The sequence below is a fragment of the Delphinapterus leucas genome, chromosome 9, assembly GCF_059928025.1.
Source record: "Delphinapterus leucas isolate spDelLeu-1000000601 "Yukka" chromosome 9, BTC_Dleu_Yukka2, whole genome shotgun sequence".
Classification (NCBI taxonomy): domain Eukaryota; kingdom Metazoa; phylum Chordata; class Mammalia; order Artiodactyla; family Monodontidae; genus Delphinapterus; species Delphinapterus leucas.
In genome coordinates this window covers 58539659-58558003 of record NC_143137.1, presented here as the reverse complement: position 1 = coordinate 58558003, position 18345 = coordinate 58539659, and the positions used below count along the sequence as shown (strand labels likewise).

The following is an 18345-nucleotide window of genomic DNA, read 5'->3' as shown; positions in this document are numbered from 1 at the left end:
ACAATTTTGATCTATCACTGTAGTCATGGAAAAAAGTTAACTTTTTGGCTTTTCTGGTTTCAGCTTTTCTGCCTGAACTGAAAACTCATTAAAATGACAAGGATCATAAAGGTGTATCACGGTACAGCCTTACCCATTTATTAACCCTTCAAATAGGGGCAAAAATCCTCTTCTTCCTCCAGGTGGATGTAGAGATGATATATCTTTAAGTAGCCCTGTTAACAGAGGGCTGGCAGCCTGTTCCCAAGCCAGTCATACTGTCTGGATTAGATCTCAGCAATCTGTTTAGCCATAATCTAGAGACGGTTTCTTTATTCTATGTACTTATAAGAAGAAATAAAGTTAGAAATAGAGGAAAATTGCATTACTAAATATGATTATCCAGGATTTCAAATTCTAGGCACAGGATACAGAAAGAAAAGAGAAGGAAAGTAAAGAGAAGAAAAAATATATTTATATATATACCAGCTCATGATTTTGTCTAGTTTAAAAAGAAAGAAATGATTACATTAGAAATATTTTTTAAGTATATATTTAAAGAAATAGTAAGAGCTACCGGTTTAGATTGGGTGACTAATGCTGTGCATTAAAAAAACAAATCCATTTTCTATCGATTTTACAAATACACCTATAATTTTTACCTTGTTTATAAGATGCCAAAACCATATTCTCATCTTCAACTTCAAAAACTGTGTCCACATCTATTTGCCTTTGGATTAAAATGGCCTTCAATTTTCCGAAGTCATTTGACTTTACAGCGTCAAGGAAATTTCTCTTAACTAACTTGGCAGCTGCAGATTTAGTGACAGGGGCAGCCGTGCTGTCCATCCTTCCTCTCTCTCTGGAAGCTGTATTGTGATTTATCAGGAGAGCGGCACCAAGCTAACAGGCACATGCTAGAGAGCCCACAAACTGTCAGCTAATTTTATCCCAAAGTTATGCTGATCCGTTCTATTTATATAGGGACCATTTTAAACTTCAAAATATCCTTCTTGGCTGTCACTGCACTCTCAGGTCTTTTAAACTGGTTCTATACTAACTAATTCATTGAATAACATAGTGTATCAATATGAAGGAAAACCCTCACAATACATTTCAGAGAATGAAATGTCACTATTATTTCTTATACAATCAAAGTAATAATGTAAGATTTAAAAGCTCTTAACTTTTCTTTTTTTTTCCCCTCAGTAAAAACATCTGGTGCTCAACTGGAGATCCAGTGTCTTGCTCTGATTAACCAATAGCCACAAATGAAAATCTGTTACAGTTGCTGATACATGTGCTTCTGAAAACCTATAAAATTCTGTAATAAGAGCCTGCAAAATCAAGCATGGTCATACACATTTGAAAACAAACAGAAGGTTATCAAGTGGCTTAGACTTGAAAAATTTCAACATCATGAAAGAAAGCAGGGTAGGGTGATGGTGGTAGGGGATTATTTTAGGTAAAAAGAGACTAAAGAGACAAAACAGCTAAATGCAATGACTGAGTAAACTTTATTTAATCTTGTATTTTAAAAAATCAGTTAGAAAAGACTATATTGGTACAGTTGTGGAAATATGAATATGGACTAGATATTACTTGATAATATAGAGTTATTGTTAATTTCTTAAGGTGTGGTAAAAGTATTGTGGTTATATAGAATAATATTCTTATTCTTAAGGGGTAAACTGTCATGATGCCTAAAGCTTCTTTTCAAATAATTCAGAAATACAAAAGTAAATGTGTATATATATGTATACATATATACGTGTATAGATATGTGAGTGTGTGTGTATGTAAATAGAGACAGAGAGAGAAAGCAAATGTGCCAAAAAATTAAAAGTTGGCAAATCTAATGAGGGATTTATGGATGACCATGATATTATTTTTTCAGCTTTTCTGTAAGTTTGAAATTTTCCAAGAGAGAAAAATACTCAATTTTTAAATGTACAAATCATTACAAATTAGAAAAATTGTGATAGTAAATGTTAATTTGAACATAAAGAAATTATACTTTATGTATTTTCTGTGGGAGTCAAAACTGGTGCAAACTTTCTGCAGAATAATTAGCAACATGAATTTTAAAAAACTAAAAATGATAATAGTATTCAATTCTTAGAATTTACATAAGCATATAGACACTGATGCAAATTGTAACATAGTATTTTAACTTATTTCATTGATGTGTAACACAAATACAAGAAAGTAGAAAGTGACAAGTCATAAGTATACGGCTTGTCCAATTTTTACAAAGTGAACACACCCCTGTAACCAACCCCCAGGTCAAACCACAGAGTCGTTCAGGTACACTTGAAACTCCCTTTATGTCACTTTTCAATCCAAACACTCACCTGACCCCCAATGACAACGACTATCTTGACTTCTAATATGGTAGATTAACTTTTTTTAATGTTTAAGATTTTTGTTAATATTCTTAATTTTAAATCTTCAAGAAGATAACATTTCAAGCTTAACATAGTGTAAAGTATTTGTCCTGAAATAATGGATGGATAAATGAATAAAAATGTATATATAGATGATTATATTGTTCACAATAGTAAAAAACATGGAAGCAATCTAAGTGACTGACAGTAAAAAATTTGATAAACAAATTATGTCATATCCATGTGATGAAACACCCTTCAGTCATTATGACTAGGTAGATATATACTGATTTTAAAATATCTATGAGATAAGTAATTTATAAAATAGTATATGTAGCATAAATATTCTTTTAAAATATCTATACTTATATAATGTACAAATATATGTATATATTTACATAATTTGTCTCTATCTATATAATGTATAAATATGTGTACTAAATGCACACGTAGGAAGAGAACTCTGTACGCATGCATCAATTCCCAAATATCATCAGCTTTTATCTCCTAATGCTAAGATTACATCTGATTTCTTCTTTATCTCTTTCTTATTTTCTGAAGTCATCTACAATGAGCACAAATTACATTTGTGATAAAAATGTATTTCTGCACTGAACGTATTAATAACGATAACTTGGTAACGCAGCATAAGCACAGAATTGTAGATTCCATAAAGTAAGGAACTAAATCATTCTCCTGCCCTCAGTGCTCAGTATGAACGAATAAATGAATAATGAATGAATAAAGAATTATTGATTATTTACAACGTCCTTAGCACTATGCTTGGTTGAGAATAAGATACTGTTCCTTTTATGTCCACATGCGTGACTCAAGTATAGCAATTATTGATTGATATGTTTTGGTCCTTTTTGACAAACTTAAGAGAAAGAAAAGCATTCCCGGTAGAGGAAACAGAGACATAGAGTTTTACTTTATTGGAGGATAATTAGTCCTGGAAAAGATAACGAAAATTCACACTACCTAAAATTAAGACTGAATTTCACAGTTGGGGGGTGGGGGTGGGGTTCTCTTAATTCATCTTGAAAAAGAAAAGCAAAAATTATAGGGAACATATTTTCATCTAATATTTAACTTGTAGGCTGACAGTTACTTGTATAATTCATAGAACCACAAAATACAATGTTTACTATTTTCGGAGAAAGATATTTAATTCTTCTGATTCAATTTCATAATGACATGAAGCAATATACTTTACCTTTTGAATGGTTTTTGTCAAACTAATATATAAAAAGAATCATATTTACAAACGTACTCAAGAGCTTCAATAGATTTGCCAAGGGCCTTTCTTCATCCTTTGATATTCCAATGACATACAAACTCAATGGCTGGAGTTCCCTCTAAAACACCAATCAAATCCTCACGCTCTCAAACTTTTCTTATGCCATTATTAACAGAAATAACACTGACAAATTGCCATTAGTAAATGGTTTTGTATGTGATTTGGGCAGTTCTCCAACGTTTTCATCAACCTCATGAAATCTTAGCTGATTTACAAAATTTGCAATTTCACTTTGTGATGGACATCAGAAAACCCAAGTGAGATATAGACCCAACAGTCAAGGGTATGTTCTCATATTTGAGTTTGCCACCTTGTGACCCGAGGGACTAAGATAATGGGTGATCAGTTAATAGGCTCCATAATTCTTAACAGTAATAAAGTTTTTAATCTAACCTTACCATTCCAAATTTTACATTTTCTGCTTTCAAGGATAAACAATAAGTTGAGAGGGAGGGAGGCAAATACCAATGAATATTGAAAAGGAAATATCAGATAATACATAATTAAATCTCACATTGTGGTTCACAAAGCAATTCATTCCATTATTGGAAAGTTAAACTCAGAGCTTCTTTGTTATATTGAGTCAATATCTGCCTATTCATAATTTCTTCCCATTAAGTCTAATTATGAACATGCAATTATACATTTACAATTACACTCTTTCTAACATTTGAAAATAGCATTCTCTCTCATTAATCACTTTTTTCCTCAGGTAGTGTCAACTGTTTCTTTTTGGGGTGATTTCCAGAATTCTCTTATCCTGCCTGTTCTCTTCCGGATCCTCTTTAGTTGATTGATAAGTGCCCCTCTTAAATTTTGGTGCCTAACATGGAACATAATATTCCTAGAGGGAGCTGAAAACAAAGGATTCTGATGGATGACACCAGGGACACTCTGTTTTTGTTGAAATTGTATTGGGATTCTTAGAGGGCACTTTGCAAGCTTGCCTCGTGTTACAGTTGTAATTCCTTCAACAAATACCTACTCAGACCTTCAATATGCCAGACACTTATTCAGAGCACTGCAGTGGACAACAACAACAAAAATCCCTGCCCATGTGGAATTAAGCTAATGGGTTTAAGTAGTAATGAAGTCCCCAGATCTTTCCAATCACCTGTACACTAGAAACTGTCACAAAGTTGTAATTCACTGAATTTCATACAGAAATAATACAGTTTGTTTATATGCAATTAATTGATCTGGTCCCCCTTATGGGTTTTCTACATAACTTAGTGGCAAAGGGAAGGACAACTTAATTTTAGTCCAACCGGATATGCTTAGTCTGATCCAAATATTTAGCAGTCTCTTTAGGTAAATCCTCAGTCTCTTTGAATAAAAGTCTCTATCTTTGAGAATTTTGAATTTCCCCCTAATATGGTCATTTCTAATCTGGATTTCCCTCTGAAAATATGGGATATGTATAGGAGCAATACTAATTCAAAATACTAATTCAATATACTAATACTTAGCATCCAGAATCAATTAGAAGAGAATTTAGCCATAAATAACCAGTATGGCTAGACCAGTGTACACCAGGGGTAGGAATGCGGCTTATATGACCTCATGAGAGGAGAGGCAGTCCTAAGACGAACTCATTGTCCTCTAGACCCTCCCTGATCTTCATAGCAGAGTGGCTCCACTAAATTGGTCTTGTCTGGGTGTGTTCAGGTTTCTGGCGTCCACCACTGGAGAACGTGATCCTAGTCATTTGCCTCCAATCTTGATGTCCTCAAATACCACAGCCTCTGGCTATGTTAGTCCAATGTATGCTCTGAAACTCTGTGTCCTCTCTCCAGGCACACTGCCACTCTCTCACACTTCATACAGAGACCATGAAGAACCAGCAGCTTTCTATAGCCACCTTCTTGCCATCTTTTGGGGGCCAGAATGGACATGGACCTAAGCTGAGGGCTGGGGTTCTCCAGGGGGTCTACATTCTCCCTGATGCTGAGCCACTGCTCTCAGCGTCTTCAGACTTCCTCAGGCATATCTTGTTACCAAGTCCCCTCCCCTCTCCATGGCTCTACCAACGTTCAACTCTGAAACAAGTGTGTGACTAGGGATGAGAACGTGGCATCTAACCCCTCAGTCAACCTATATCTCTTCTCATAATCCCTCAAGACTTCCAGGCTTCCTGACTAAAAGGGTCCAGTTTTAGACTTCTTACTTCCTCTTTAACTTTTTCTTTGTCTCCCTAGGTCAGCAAGCTTGTTGACCGCCCTCCATAGGTGGAAGAGCTGTCATTGCATTGTGGAAGAAACTTTGGATCCTGAATCCTTTGAGCATGGTTCTTGATATACTAAAGAAGGAGATACAATGATTTAGAAAAAAATCCTCATTTTCTTAAAGCCTGATTTTCACAACTATTGTATTTCTAAAAGTCAGCATTGAGATTTAAACCTTATCAAAGGCCAATATATCCTAGGGTGTTCTCATACTTTCTTTCCTTGGGTTGATAAACATCAAGACTTGGCCCTGAAGGCTGAGGGCTACAAAGTACACGATTTAAGAATGAAAATTAAAAGCATTGATTTAATGTTTGTAAACAAATTTATAATTTTGACCTAAAGAAAGGACTTTAAGTTTTCCCACAGAAGCTATTTCGGTCCCATCTCATAACTATAAAAATAAATAAATGTAAATTCTCCAGAATATTTTGAGAAAACAAAGCAAATTTCCATGAAGAAATGCAGAAAATTGAGAAAGTCATCTGGATTATTGTGCTAAAAAAATCAATTATTGACCAATTTATCTGAGCGGCAGAGGATAAAACCAAGAGATTATTATTTGCGCTTAGAAAACAAATAGCAGCTTAATTAAAATGCCCCTCAAGGTCATTCTAATATATAGGAAGTAAAGTGACCAATGCTAATAAAACACATTTGAGAGCTTTCCACATTATCCAGACCACTGCTTCAAGCCACCATCTCTCTAGGCCTCAAGAGGCAAAATTACACAGAGACTATATTTCACTCTGTCTGTTCAGGCCCATCAGAAATTCCTGTCTCCTCTGATCTTAAAAATAAAAACTCCCCATCCTGTAAGAAGAGTTTTTTATTAGTGTTTCACAACATGCTCAGGACAGTGTCCTCTCCTCTCGGAGCAAAGTGAAGAACCTTCTAACAAGGTGATGATATTGTGCAAGGGGCCTGGAAGACCCTCTTGTACTCTCTGAGGACCTATAGGGGAGGCAGCAGGCACAGAAGCCCGGCTGCTTGTTTTCTTGATGTCTGTGTACAACATAATCTGACCACTTGGAGTATCTTCTCTGAAACACAAATAGCTCCTTGGTCCCTGAAGGCATTTAAACATGAATTTGATGCTACTAAGCCAGCAACTACCTATCAAAGGCAACCACAGAGAAGAAATCAGAAGCCAAGGCTTCTAAGATATACCTACAGAAACCAAAACTTCTGTGAAAACAGAACCCCTTGGGCCTCCCTGACTTTCCTAGGCAGATGAATTAGGATGTCCTTGCCATCAGCCCACAGAAATTGTTGATAAGGTGGTCTGATATCTTTTTCTTCTTAGCTGCTATACTTAAGTCTACCATGCAGCATCTTACTGATTACATGTCATCTTGTTTTGTTTGTTATTGTGTCATATATGTTAGTGTTAATGTTTTGTATAAAGATTGCTTTTGGTTATAGGTAACACCAACAACTGAAACTGACAAATAATAAAAAAGATTTATCGGTTTACAGAATGGACAATTCCAGTTAAAGCATGGGTTTCAGGAGAGCTCTGATCCAGGGATTTATAAAGTCATCAGGGCACTTTCAGGTTGCTGGTACTGCTGGTGGTGTAATTACAATTGTCATCATTATTTCTAGTTTACAGATTAGGAAAACTAAGAACGCAAAGACTGTAAGTGAATTATACAAGGTTAAATGACAAATAAATGACAGATCCAAGATTCAAGCCTACTCCTTGAGACTCCAAACCAATGTTGCTATTGGAGCAGAGGCTTTTTATAGAGTTTTGTGAGGCATTGTATTATGATCACTAAGTAACCTAGGAAAAAATCTGCTTAATTTACCTCTTCATTCAATAAACATTGATTAGGAACTTACTACGGGCCAGGAACTATATTAGTCATCTTTTGCTACATAACAAGTAACCCCAAAATGCATGACCTTAAAGCAATAATAATCACTTATTATCTCTCATGGTTTCTGTGGGTCAAGAATTCAGACAGGACACTATGGGAAAGGGAAAGGCTTGTCTCTGCTACATGATATTTGAGTCCTCTGCTGAAAGACTCAAAGGCTAGGTGTTAAAAGATCCCCTTTCAAAATGGTTTGGTCACTTAGCTAACAAGTTGGTGCACGCAGTTTGGTTCCTGTCCGTGTACTCCACGGGGCCGCTTCAATGTCCTCACGACATGGCAGCTGGCTTCCTCCAGAATGAAGAACCCGTGAGAGAAAGTTGGAAGCTGCAATGCCTTTTCTTACCTGACTGAGGAAGTTATACACCACCACTTCCACCATATTCTTTTGGCCATACTGAGCTGCCCTGATTTGATGTGAGATGAAGATAAAAGAAAGGCATGGGGGACTTCCCTGGTGGCCTACCGGTTAGGATTCGGGCTTTCACTTCAGGGGCCCAGGTTATATCCCTGGTCAGGGAAGATCCCACAAGCCACACAGTGTGGCCAAAAAAAGTAAAAGAGAAAGAAAAAGAAAGGCATGAATACCAGGAAATGAGAGTCATTGGGGGTTCATCTTAGCCACTGCTGGGGCTCTTCTTAAGCACTGTAAACACATGAAGAAAATCCCTACCTTTATGGAGCCTGTGTACTCGTGAAGGGATCATAGGGGAATCAGACAATTAAAAAAACATAGTTTGTCAGGTGGTAATACATGCCATAGAGAATAATAAACTAGGGAAAGTCTAGGATCCCAGCCAGCTCATAAGTCACCCATGTATAGATCAGAAAAATGTATGTTCCTTTGGGCCAATAAGTGAAAAAAAGCACCCTCCACTTCCAGGCTAGTCCTGGGAAGGTGTTATGGCCTTGGAAAGCACGGCAATTTCAAATATATGATCAGAGAAGTCCTCACTTTCCCTGAGCAAAAACCTGAAAGAAGTGTGAGAGCAAGGCATGCTGATATCTAGGGGAAGAGCTTTCTAGGTCACGGAAGCAGGAGATGCTAGTGCCCTGAGATAAGGAAAAGGAGGTGACCCTAAAAGGCCATCCTGATTCAGATACCTCTACCTCTTTTCAGGTATTTCTGAAGCTCAATAAAGCTTAACAGTGGAACTGATGTATGTCATTTATTTCATTTCTTATACTTCTTGAACCCAAGTCCAATTCTCTAAGTTAAACTTAGAACAGCATTTTTGTATTTGCTGTGTGTCTGGCCTGGTAGTTAAGTTCTCAAAAATGGCTTATCATTGATGATAGTTTTATATGTTCCATAAATAAGCAGAAAAGTACACACTTCATTTTATTTGTGGATATTCAGTATTGAAGTGGAGCAAACACAAAAATTTCTCAAACTATATTAGGGTTTCAATTCCCTGTTCTCCAAGGTCCCTGTATCACCCTTCATGTCGGGGCATGGCAGACGATTTATAACAGAGACCTCGCAAACTAGTACCATTACAGCTATACTTTTGTAACAATGCAGATCAAGTCTGTGTGCTAAGCATACTATTTCATAAGAACAATTTCCATGGTTGAAAGAATCAAACCAAACAATGTATATAAATGTGATTTGTACGTTGTAAAGCATTCCAGAAGCATTACAGGATTACTGTTGCTGCCGTTCATATCAGTGAGAGCTAACAGAACATCACAACTCTCCTGAGAAAGACAACTCTCCTGAGTAGCTCCTGGTGTTACTGTAAAAGAGCACTGGACTGGGAAACCTGGTTGTGTTCCCAGCTCTGGTGATAATTAGCTGTGTGTGTTTCAAATGATTCAAAATACCTCTCAATGACTCAGTTTCCTCTAAATCAAAATGAGACCTACTAGACCCACTCCTCAGCCTTTAGTTTTTCTTTTTATCTCTCATTGAATTCGGGGTCTCCTGGATATTGGCAAAGCTTGACAGTGTTTTACAAGGGCAGGCGTCAGTGCCCCATTCTCTGAATGGGCTGCCCATTGCCCTTGCCCGCAGACAGGGTCAGTTTCTGTCTTCAACCAGTTGGGGGCGCTGGAAGAACTCTTAATACCGTCTCAATTCTAAAGTTCTTGGTGGAATTACAAACTGGAAGCGTGTGTTTAGCATAAAATCTGTTTTTAAAAATCCCACAAATGACTGAAATGATTGCTTTGTAAGCAATAGGGCTCAAAATCCTTCTCAAGCACATCCTCACTTAGAACTCTATTTGTGGCCTGGCATCCTTCTCTTTGGAATGCTGAAGCCATTCTTTAGCCACTACTACACACTTGGAATTAATATCAGCGAACAAACCAGCTGTCTTCCATGTGAGAGTATTTAGACTGAATTTGTAGTGCATCACTCGGAGCTTTTCTAGAGCTTCTTGGTCGCTGGCACCATGTTACATTGTTCTCTTTCATTTGCTCCCTTAATGAGTGGTGGATGACAGAATGGCTGGATTGACACAAGCAATAACCAAGCTCTGGTCCACCTGAAATTTGACAGACTACATTTAATGTCATCGTTGACTGTGAAAGACAAGGTTTCTTGAGATAAAACATCCCTGCGCACACAGGGGGGCACTGACTCTGTGCTCCAGGTCTCCTAGCAACTGGCCTGCATTTACATGCCCTTCCAGCATGGTTCAAATGCCCAGCACAGCTTGTATTTCCATCCCCGACCCCGTTACACACATCACAAAATCAACTCGAGGGAATCATTTACCACAATTTTGTCTCATCAGAACATACACAGCATTTGCATCCGCTTTTTAATTTTGACAAATTTACAAAGCAAGAGGGAAGAAAACTGCCCTTCCCTTTCAGGTGTCAAAGACATCAGACTGTTCTGAGTTGTCTTTTCTAACATTCTGGAACGTCTGTTAAGACGTACAGCTCTGGGCTTCCCTGGTGGCGCAGTGGTTGAGAGTCCGTCTGCCGATACAGGGGACACGGGTTCATACCCCGGTCCGGGAAGATCCCACATGCCGCGGAGCGGCTGGGCCCGTGGGCCACGGCCGCTGAGCCTGTGCGTCCGGAGCCTCTGCTCCGCAACGGGAGAGGCCACAACAGTGAGAGGTCCGCGTACCGCAAAAAAAAAAAAAAACAACCTACAGCTCTCAGAAGCCAGTAAGCTTTTTACCAATTAGAAAGATTCCTCAACTTTATTTTATGTTTGTGGAGATACTAAGCTGTGAATGCCCACAAAATGCATGAAAGCTGTTTGTTCTGGCGCACTGCTGAACATAACACATAATCTCTGGGTTCTTACAGAGAAAATTTTGCATGAGAAAATTTTGCATGATGAGTCATGCAGACAAAGCTTCAGTTACAGGAAAACCATAGGAAAATAATCTACCTAAAGAAAAACAGCATTCTTGCTTTTTCAAGAACTTATTTACTTGTCAAGTAGAATCACAGAATTTTAAAGTAGAAAACAGTTTTGACTTAAGTGTATCAAACCTACTTATTTAAGGAAAAAAAGTACTGAGACCAGGTAGCTTGTGTGACTTACTCAAGATTCCACAGTTATTCAGTGGCAAAGTGGAGGCTCAGACTTAGGGTCAAGCTTCATACTTTAGTTTTTGATGCTGCCTCCCTACAGTTCTCAAAATAGGCAGCCACTTTAGTGCACACGAGAAAGTCATCCTACTCTCTTTAAAGTGGATAAATTTATGAAAACTTTACAAATTTGTAAAACAAGCAGTGTTCAATTATTATTTTATATATGTGATATTCTGTTGTGGTTGCTACGTATTCAGGGGATTCAAAAGCTGACACAGAGTTCATCCTTCGGCAGATATTTAAGAATGCTCTCTTAGAAAGAAATCCACAAATATAGCTTCTAACAACAAAGCACATTTAAAAGCTGCAAACATTTTTCTGGAGAGAATTAAAGCCATGCTGTTAGTTGTCATTTATGTGCTGTCTTTAACACACCAGGCCACATGATGGCAGTGTTCCTCGGTAAATGAACCTGGAAAAACAACTGCAGTATCCCCTGGAAAAAAAAAACCTACACCAATGCAGATAAAACTTGATCCAGATTAAATCATAAATATGGGTTAAAAATTTGGGGGTTTTATCCACTTAAACCATATCTTTTATGATCATATTTTCCTACAATGAATTTCTCTGTTCAGAATTTGCCATGGGTCTATGATGTTACAGAATGAATTTCAAGATGTGAGTGGTTAGCAAATACATAAATATAAGTTAAACGTTGTTTGGAGGGGGAGGGTGGTTGTCAGTCTACCGTTTGTTTTCACTGCGATGGTATTAAGAAGAGCACTTAAAATAATAAACTAAATATGTTTTGTACCGTGTGTCTTTAGATTCTTTCCAGACCGTTATTGTCTTATGAGTCTCTGTCTTTGGGTGTGGGAAAGCAAGGCAAGCTTGCTTCTCATGCTCAGAATTTTCCTCTTAGGCTGAAAATATTCCCTCTAAGACGAGAAGGAGATTTCCTGAGTCTCCTCTAAAAAGGCGTGAAGCCACAGATGGAGGTGAAAGCAGCAGCTACTGTCAGTCAAGGCCTCAGGCAAGACTGTGAAATCAAAGATTTGTTCCCGTTTCCCAGCCCCAGCCCTTTCTAGTGTCTCTTAGGCTGCCCCTTGACAGCGCCAGGGGGTAAAAGAGCTAGGCTTGTCCTCTAGATCTTTATTTCTTGATCCTTCCTAGGTGGATTTTGTATTTGAAACACGGGTTGTGAACTTGCTATAAATCTTACAAGAATGAATGTCAGTTACCTGCAAGGGAATATCTGGGGACAGGCATGCAATGTACACCCAACTCATACAGTGAACAGACTTGGCCGGAAGCTGTCAGAGGACTCTCTGGGCTTGCCTGGCAGTCCTGCCACCGCATACCACAATTCAACAACTATTGACAGAGTTATTATTTATGTGTCTGACACTGGTAGGAGTGGCAGCAGGATGAGTAGCAGGATGCAGCCCCTGATCTCAAGAACTTACAGTAGAATCAAAGAAATGAGAAATACAGACTACACAACAGGGCAGAACAGAATATACTGTGAGAGTATTATGGAAGGAAGAGCTCACACCTTCTGATTGAAGGCTCAAGAAAGATTTCATAGAGGAAATGATATTTTACATAGGATTTTGATAGAAACCGAAAAACATTAGGTGTTTGGTTACACTGTGGCACCGCCTAGGAATGCGCTCTCCCCAATATCACCACTCACTGAAGGCCCTTCCCAGTCTTAACCTATGTCAACTATCCCTCATGGCAGGGAGTGAGGGCATAGGGAGAGAATGGTAATCCAATTTTACTAAAATAAAAAGAATCTCGGGGCTTCCCTGGTGGTGCAATGGTTGAGAATCTGCCTGCCAATGCAAGGGACACGGGTTTGAGCCCTGGTCTGGGAAGATCCCACATGCCGCAGAGCAACTAGGCCCGTGAGCCACAACTACTGAGCCTGCGCGTCTGGAGCCTGTGCTCCACAACAAGAGAGACCAAGATAGTGAGAGGCCCGCGCACCGCGATGAAGAGTAGCCCCCGCTCGCCGCAACTAGAGAAAGCTCTCGCACAGAAACAAAGACCCAACACAGCCAAAAATAAAATAAATAGATAAATTTATAAAAAAAGAATCTCAACCGGAGAAATAGAAGATAACACTGGACACCTGATTTGGGTCTATAACCATAGGAGGCCTTGAATGCAAATAGAGCAGTTCATGTTAAACCCCACCAATAATGGGAATCACTGAGGAATGCCAGTACTCTGGGTTGTAATTTTACGTCCAAATTCTGTATCCAGCTGGGCATAGGGAGAACTATGTAAGTAAAGATAGTCATTAAATATAACTGATGACTTATTCTATTCTATTGGCAGCCTGAATTATGATAAGGGTTCTCAAACTTTAAGGTACTTCAGAATCATCTGGAAAGCTTGTTACATTGCAGACTGCTGGGCTCCAACTCTCAAAGTTCTGATTAAGTTTGGGTGAGACCTGAGAATTTGTTCAGTGCCAATGCTGCTGGTCTGGGGACCACACTTAAAGAACAATTAGTTTATGGGCTCTATAGAATATTTGTCAGGTTAGAGAAAGCTACCTCGTCCTAAGGATCATACCACAAAAAAACCTCCTAAGCCCTTCCCTGATTATGGTTTCTACATTTCAATGATTGGGAACATCAGATAATTTTTATCTTAACCACATGCCTGTTCTGAATTAAAAAAAAAAAATTTGCTGTTGAAAACATGGTATGCATATAATATAAAAATGAGTTTTTAGAATTTGTTTTATTTCCATCACAGACCTCATTGATTTGAAACTGTATGTTAAGTGATCATAATCAGCTATTGGGGGCTACAGTAACTTAGAATGTTGAAAGAAATATACAAAACCAAAGACCCAAGAAAAGAAATTTAAATGATAATGAGTGAGATGACTGACTATCCCATGTGATAACTTTTATTTCTTTAAAATATCAAAACATATAAGATATTATTAAGTGCTATAGTCTATGTATATCCTATTTTTATATTTTGGCCAAAAAAACAGAGAAAAATACAAATGGCCGTTTATATATATAAATGGCTGGGGTAATCATTCAATTGAATAGCCAAGAAAAGCTAATGGGCTACAGTTCAGGACACGTATGCTCTTGGGAGCTAACGTGAGGTCAGGAAACTGTATCAACCTGATCATGTGATGTACAGTCTGGGCCCTATCTGTTATAGGTGTGCCTCTGCTTTTAGCAAATACCACACATAAAAAGCCAGCTTTACAGAAAAGGTCAGGATTCATTGAAAAATCCTAGAAGAGTCTTTGAGATAATTTATGGCTTTATTTTACCGTTGCTGAAGGTGAAGTATAAAGAGGAAATGTGTCCAAAGCCACCCAGTTTCTTCTTTCCATCCCCCATCCCATTTAACCTGATAGTCAGTGAGTAAACACCTTCCCTTCTCTGATTTCCCACACCCTTCGCTTCCACCAGCCCTGAGTCTCTCACTATTGTTCCCCATCTGTTGGCTCTGTCTCTCCAACGATGATTGCAAATGCCTCAAAAACAGGAGCCGCTTCTTCACCCCTCTCCTGAATTCCCTATGGATACATTAAGGGGCTGATTATTCCATTTATTACAAAAAAAAAGAAGAAACCTCCAAATTACAAAAGCATTCACAATAGGATCTGTATTCTATAGGCTCTTTCAGGTTGCGAGAGCAATGGAGACCAATCGTGCTTCCCTCATTAATGGGGGTTTATTGTGAGGACAAACAGGACGCAGACTCAGCAGCTGCACACACAGCCGGCCCCACCAGGAACTCCTCGCTGCCTGTTATTGTCCTGGATGAACCTGTAGCTCCTACGGCCGAGGCCGCGCAGCTGCTCTCCTGACTTAACTGCTTGCCCTCTCTGTGCCTCGGGTCCTTCACCTTCAAAATGCACATCATCATAATACCTACCTCGTTGGCTTGTTGGGAGGATTAACTGGGTTGACATATGTAAAGCTCTTACAAGGGTATCTGGGGCATAGTAAATGCTAGAAGATGTTGGCCATCACTATTAATTCAGCCCCTCCCCAATATCTCTTTGAATATGAGGGTTCTGGCTCCTCTGAAAGATACAGGCACAAAATTCCCTTTTTGTCTTCTGTGAGAAGTTGGCTTCCCCCCCCCCCCCCACATAGTTTCTGCTCACTGGTATCATTACTGCCCTGGTGCAGAGGATCAGCTCACTGCCCTTCACTTCAGAAAAGGCCTCAGGAGCGACTGATTCCATGGAAACTCGCCACTGGTGAGCCATCATTTATTCTAGTGCCAGACTGCTGGAGGGTTGAGAGAGGAAATGGAGGATTTATCAGATTAGCTTCCTTGTACTGAGGCAGTTTGAATTTTCTCTACAAGTTCTGGCAAATCTTGACTTAACTATAGCATGGCTAAATTCTACAAACACTGTGAGGTGGGAAATAGAAATTTCCAGGAGGACCTGAGCTGAAATTGTACAGTTGGACCCGTGTGAGTCTGCAGGAGCACTGCTTGGGGCCGGCTGCAAATCTAGCTGAGGTGTTAATGTTTTATCATTCTGCAAAGAGGCTCTCTTGTAGTTAGCCCCGCTGTTGAATCTGGAGTCTGTCCTGAGCCTTTTTGCTCAAGGCTATGCACGTGGACCTAGGCAGAACATCCTTAAAGCCCCTATTAGTGAGAGCTGACTGCTTTCCCCTGTGAAGACAAGCATTACATTGCAGTAAAATGCAAATCCACTAACAGGCAACTGCAGATTTATAGCACTGCAGTTCCAGAGGAATCACAGGAAATAGAACCTTGTCTCTCCTGGTAAATCGGAGGTACAGACTTCTCCAGATTGCTCAGGACTCCACGCAGGAATGGCTACATAATTTGCAAGGCCCAGTGCAAAGTGAAAATATGGGATCTCCTGTTTAGAAATTACTACGACTTTCAAGATGGTGACAACAGAGGATTAACACAAGTGCTGGATCTTTCAGAGCACAGGGCTCTGGGCAACTGCCCAAGTCACACGCCTATGAAGCTAGATCTGATTCCAGGTGTCACTGAAAAGTGGCACTTACGGTTTCAACACATCATATGGCCTATGGGGAGAGAATATGAGTGCAGGGGTCAACCTTGTTTCCCCACCTCCTGCAGCCCTGGGGACAACCACCCCATCATTTGATTGACGGGGGTAGAATCAAAACGGACCGCATTGCTGAGCCCCGCCTAGTTTTACTACTGATATTGTGTCATGCTCCTACCACCACACACCACACATCACCCTTTGCTGTGAGTCTGAGGACACTCACACTCCCCCTCTGGTCCTTGTGGTTTCTGCTTTGCATTCAGTAAGAGATCGAGTAGCACAGTGCTTGAAAGTACAGACTGTACCATGGCTAGTTGTGCAACCTTGGGCAAGTTATTTAATCTTTCTGTGCCTCAGTTTCTTCATGTATAAAAATGTGGACAACAGTAGTAGCTGTCTAAGAAAGCAAACTATGTTAGCACACATAAAATACTTAGAATTGTCCTGGGTACACAGTAAATGCTCTACGGTATTAGCTGTTATTAACCTGCCACCTTTGTCCCAATTGAAATCTTCTGTTGCTACCATCACTGTCCTCTGGACTCCTGAAGTTCCTGTTGGGGGTTGGGGCATTCCTCCACTGAGGCAAGAGGGTACTGGGCCAGGACTTCAAATTCATTACAGGCCAAAAATTCAGACATTTGTTTATATTTCCAAATGAGGTTAGATACATATGTTTACAGAGATACACTAACAGCATTGGAGGGCCTCTGTTCCTCCTACAAAAGTAATTGCTAAGTGTAAATATTTTAAGTTCAGTACAACCCTACTTTGGCATGTCTTCATTTTTAAGTATACCGGAGGCTGTGGAAATAGAGGGGGCCTCCTCAGCGTGTCAAGGGTCCTTGACACGGCCACTCCTGACCTTCCTCCTCTTTCCAGTAGTTAGAAAAGCAGAAACTGGAATCCACATTGTTCTGCAAAGGAGGAAGCCCACAGGAAAGAGAAGGGAAAATAACATGGGCCCTGAAGCAGGAGCTCTGGGGATCAAAACTGACTCAAACTCCAGCCCCGTTTTCTGTGAGGCCAGCCACGTTCGTTGAAGGGAGCATCTGTTCCTCTGTAGAATGGATTAAATGTACCTTCTTCCCTAAGTCACAGGGCTGCTGGCATTCGGGCAGGATAGATACTTCAGAGAACACAGTAAGAATGGAGCCAAAGGGGAAAGGAAAAAAGGAGACATTTCAAAGAGGTCATCAAGAACCAAGTCACTCTGGTATCAATGATGGCTGAAAGTGGAAATATGGCATAAAATAGGAGTTGAATTTAAAGCTCTAGAAGAAAACAAACAAAAGGTTGAGCTTACTTTGTAAACAGGGTCATATACTATGAGTTATGTGTGAATTTCTTTCTCTTGTTTGGTGATAGATGAGAAAGGAATTTTAAATAAAACATAAATATCTTTCCTAATTGGGGGGGGGGCGGTAGAGAGGGAAGAAAACCCTACCTTTAGTTTCAAATGAATTAATGGATGGGGAAGTGCGAAAATTATCATCAGCCTTTCTTCTTACCGTCAGTCACCACAGCTGCAATGTCTGTCCACACAGCAAACAAGAAATGAGAAAGTAGCTGCTGATGCAGCCTCTGCAAGGCTTTACTGTCCTCCTGGCGGTGCAGGGGTAGACAGGGAATCTTGAGCAAATCTGTGTACTCTCTGCTTGATAGATAAAAAGAAAATTTTATTGCACAAGGTTTATAAATGTGGCCCTTGCTACATGTGTTTGTTCATTTTTTTAAATTTTAATGGAAAAACAGTATTTTATTTGCTTAGATCTATGCATTTTAAGAGTCTTAAAAATAAACGTAAAAGAGCTTTTACTGCAACATAAAGATCAAAGAGAGTCAATTTCCTCCCACAGCTATTTCTTCAGGTGTTTTTTATTCTGAAATGTTATCTTCTTCTTTTCAAAATCGTGCCCAGAATGAAAAAGCGATCTGTATTTAAATACCTGCATTATATTTCCTTCGCTTTTCAAGAAACTGTGTGCCCAGACATTTAATGGTCAGA

At 39.3% G+C, this 18345-nt stretch overlaps 1 protein-coding gene across 2 annotated transcripts in view; it reads right to left on the bottom strand.

The window, feature by feature from the left end:
• Positions 1 to 18345, bottom strand: part of ASB4 (ankyrin repeat and SOCS box containing 4) — a 103617-nt gene that overhangs the window by 72022 nt on the left and 13250 nt on the right. The window contains exon 2 of one of the 2 annotated variants that reach the window (XM_089917648.1): positions 17849 to 17991. In XM_089917648.1, the coding sequence (XP_089773774.1) occupies positions 17849 to 17991 (143 nt within the window). Of the gene's footprint in view, positions 1 to 641; positions 1019 to 17848; positions 17992 to 18345 lie in introns of those variants that run through there. The other variant, XM_089917649.1, reaches the window with a different exon arrangement.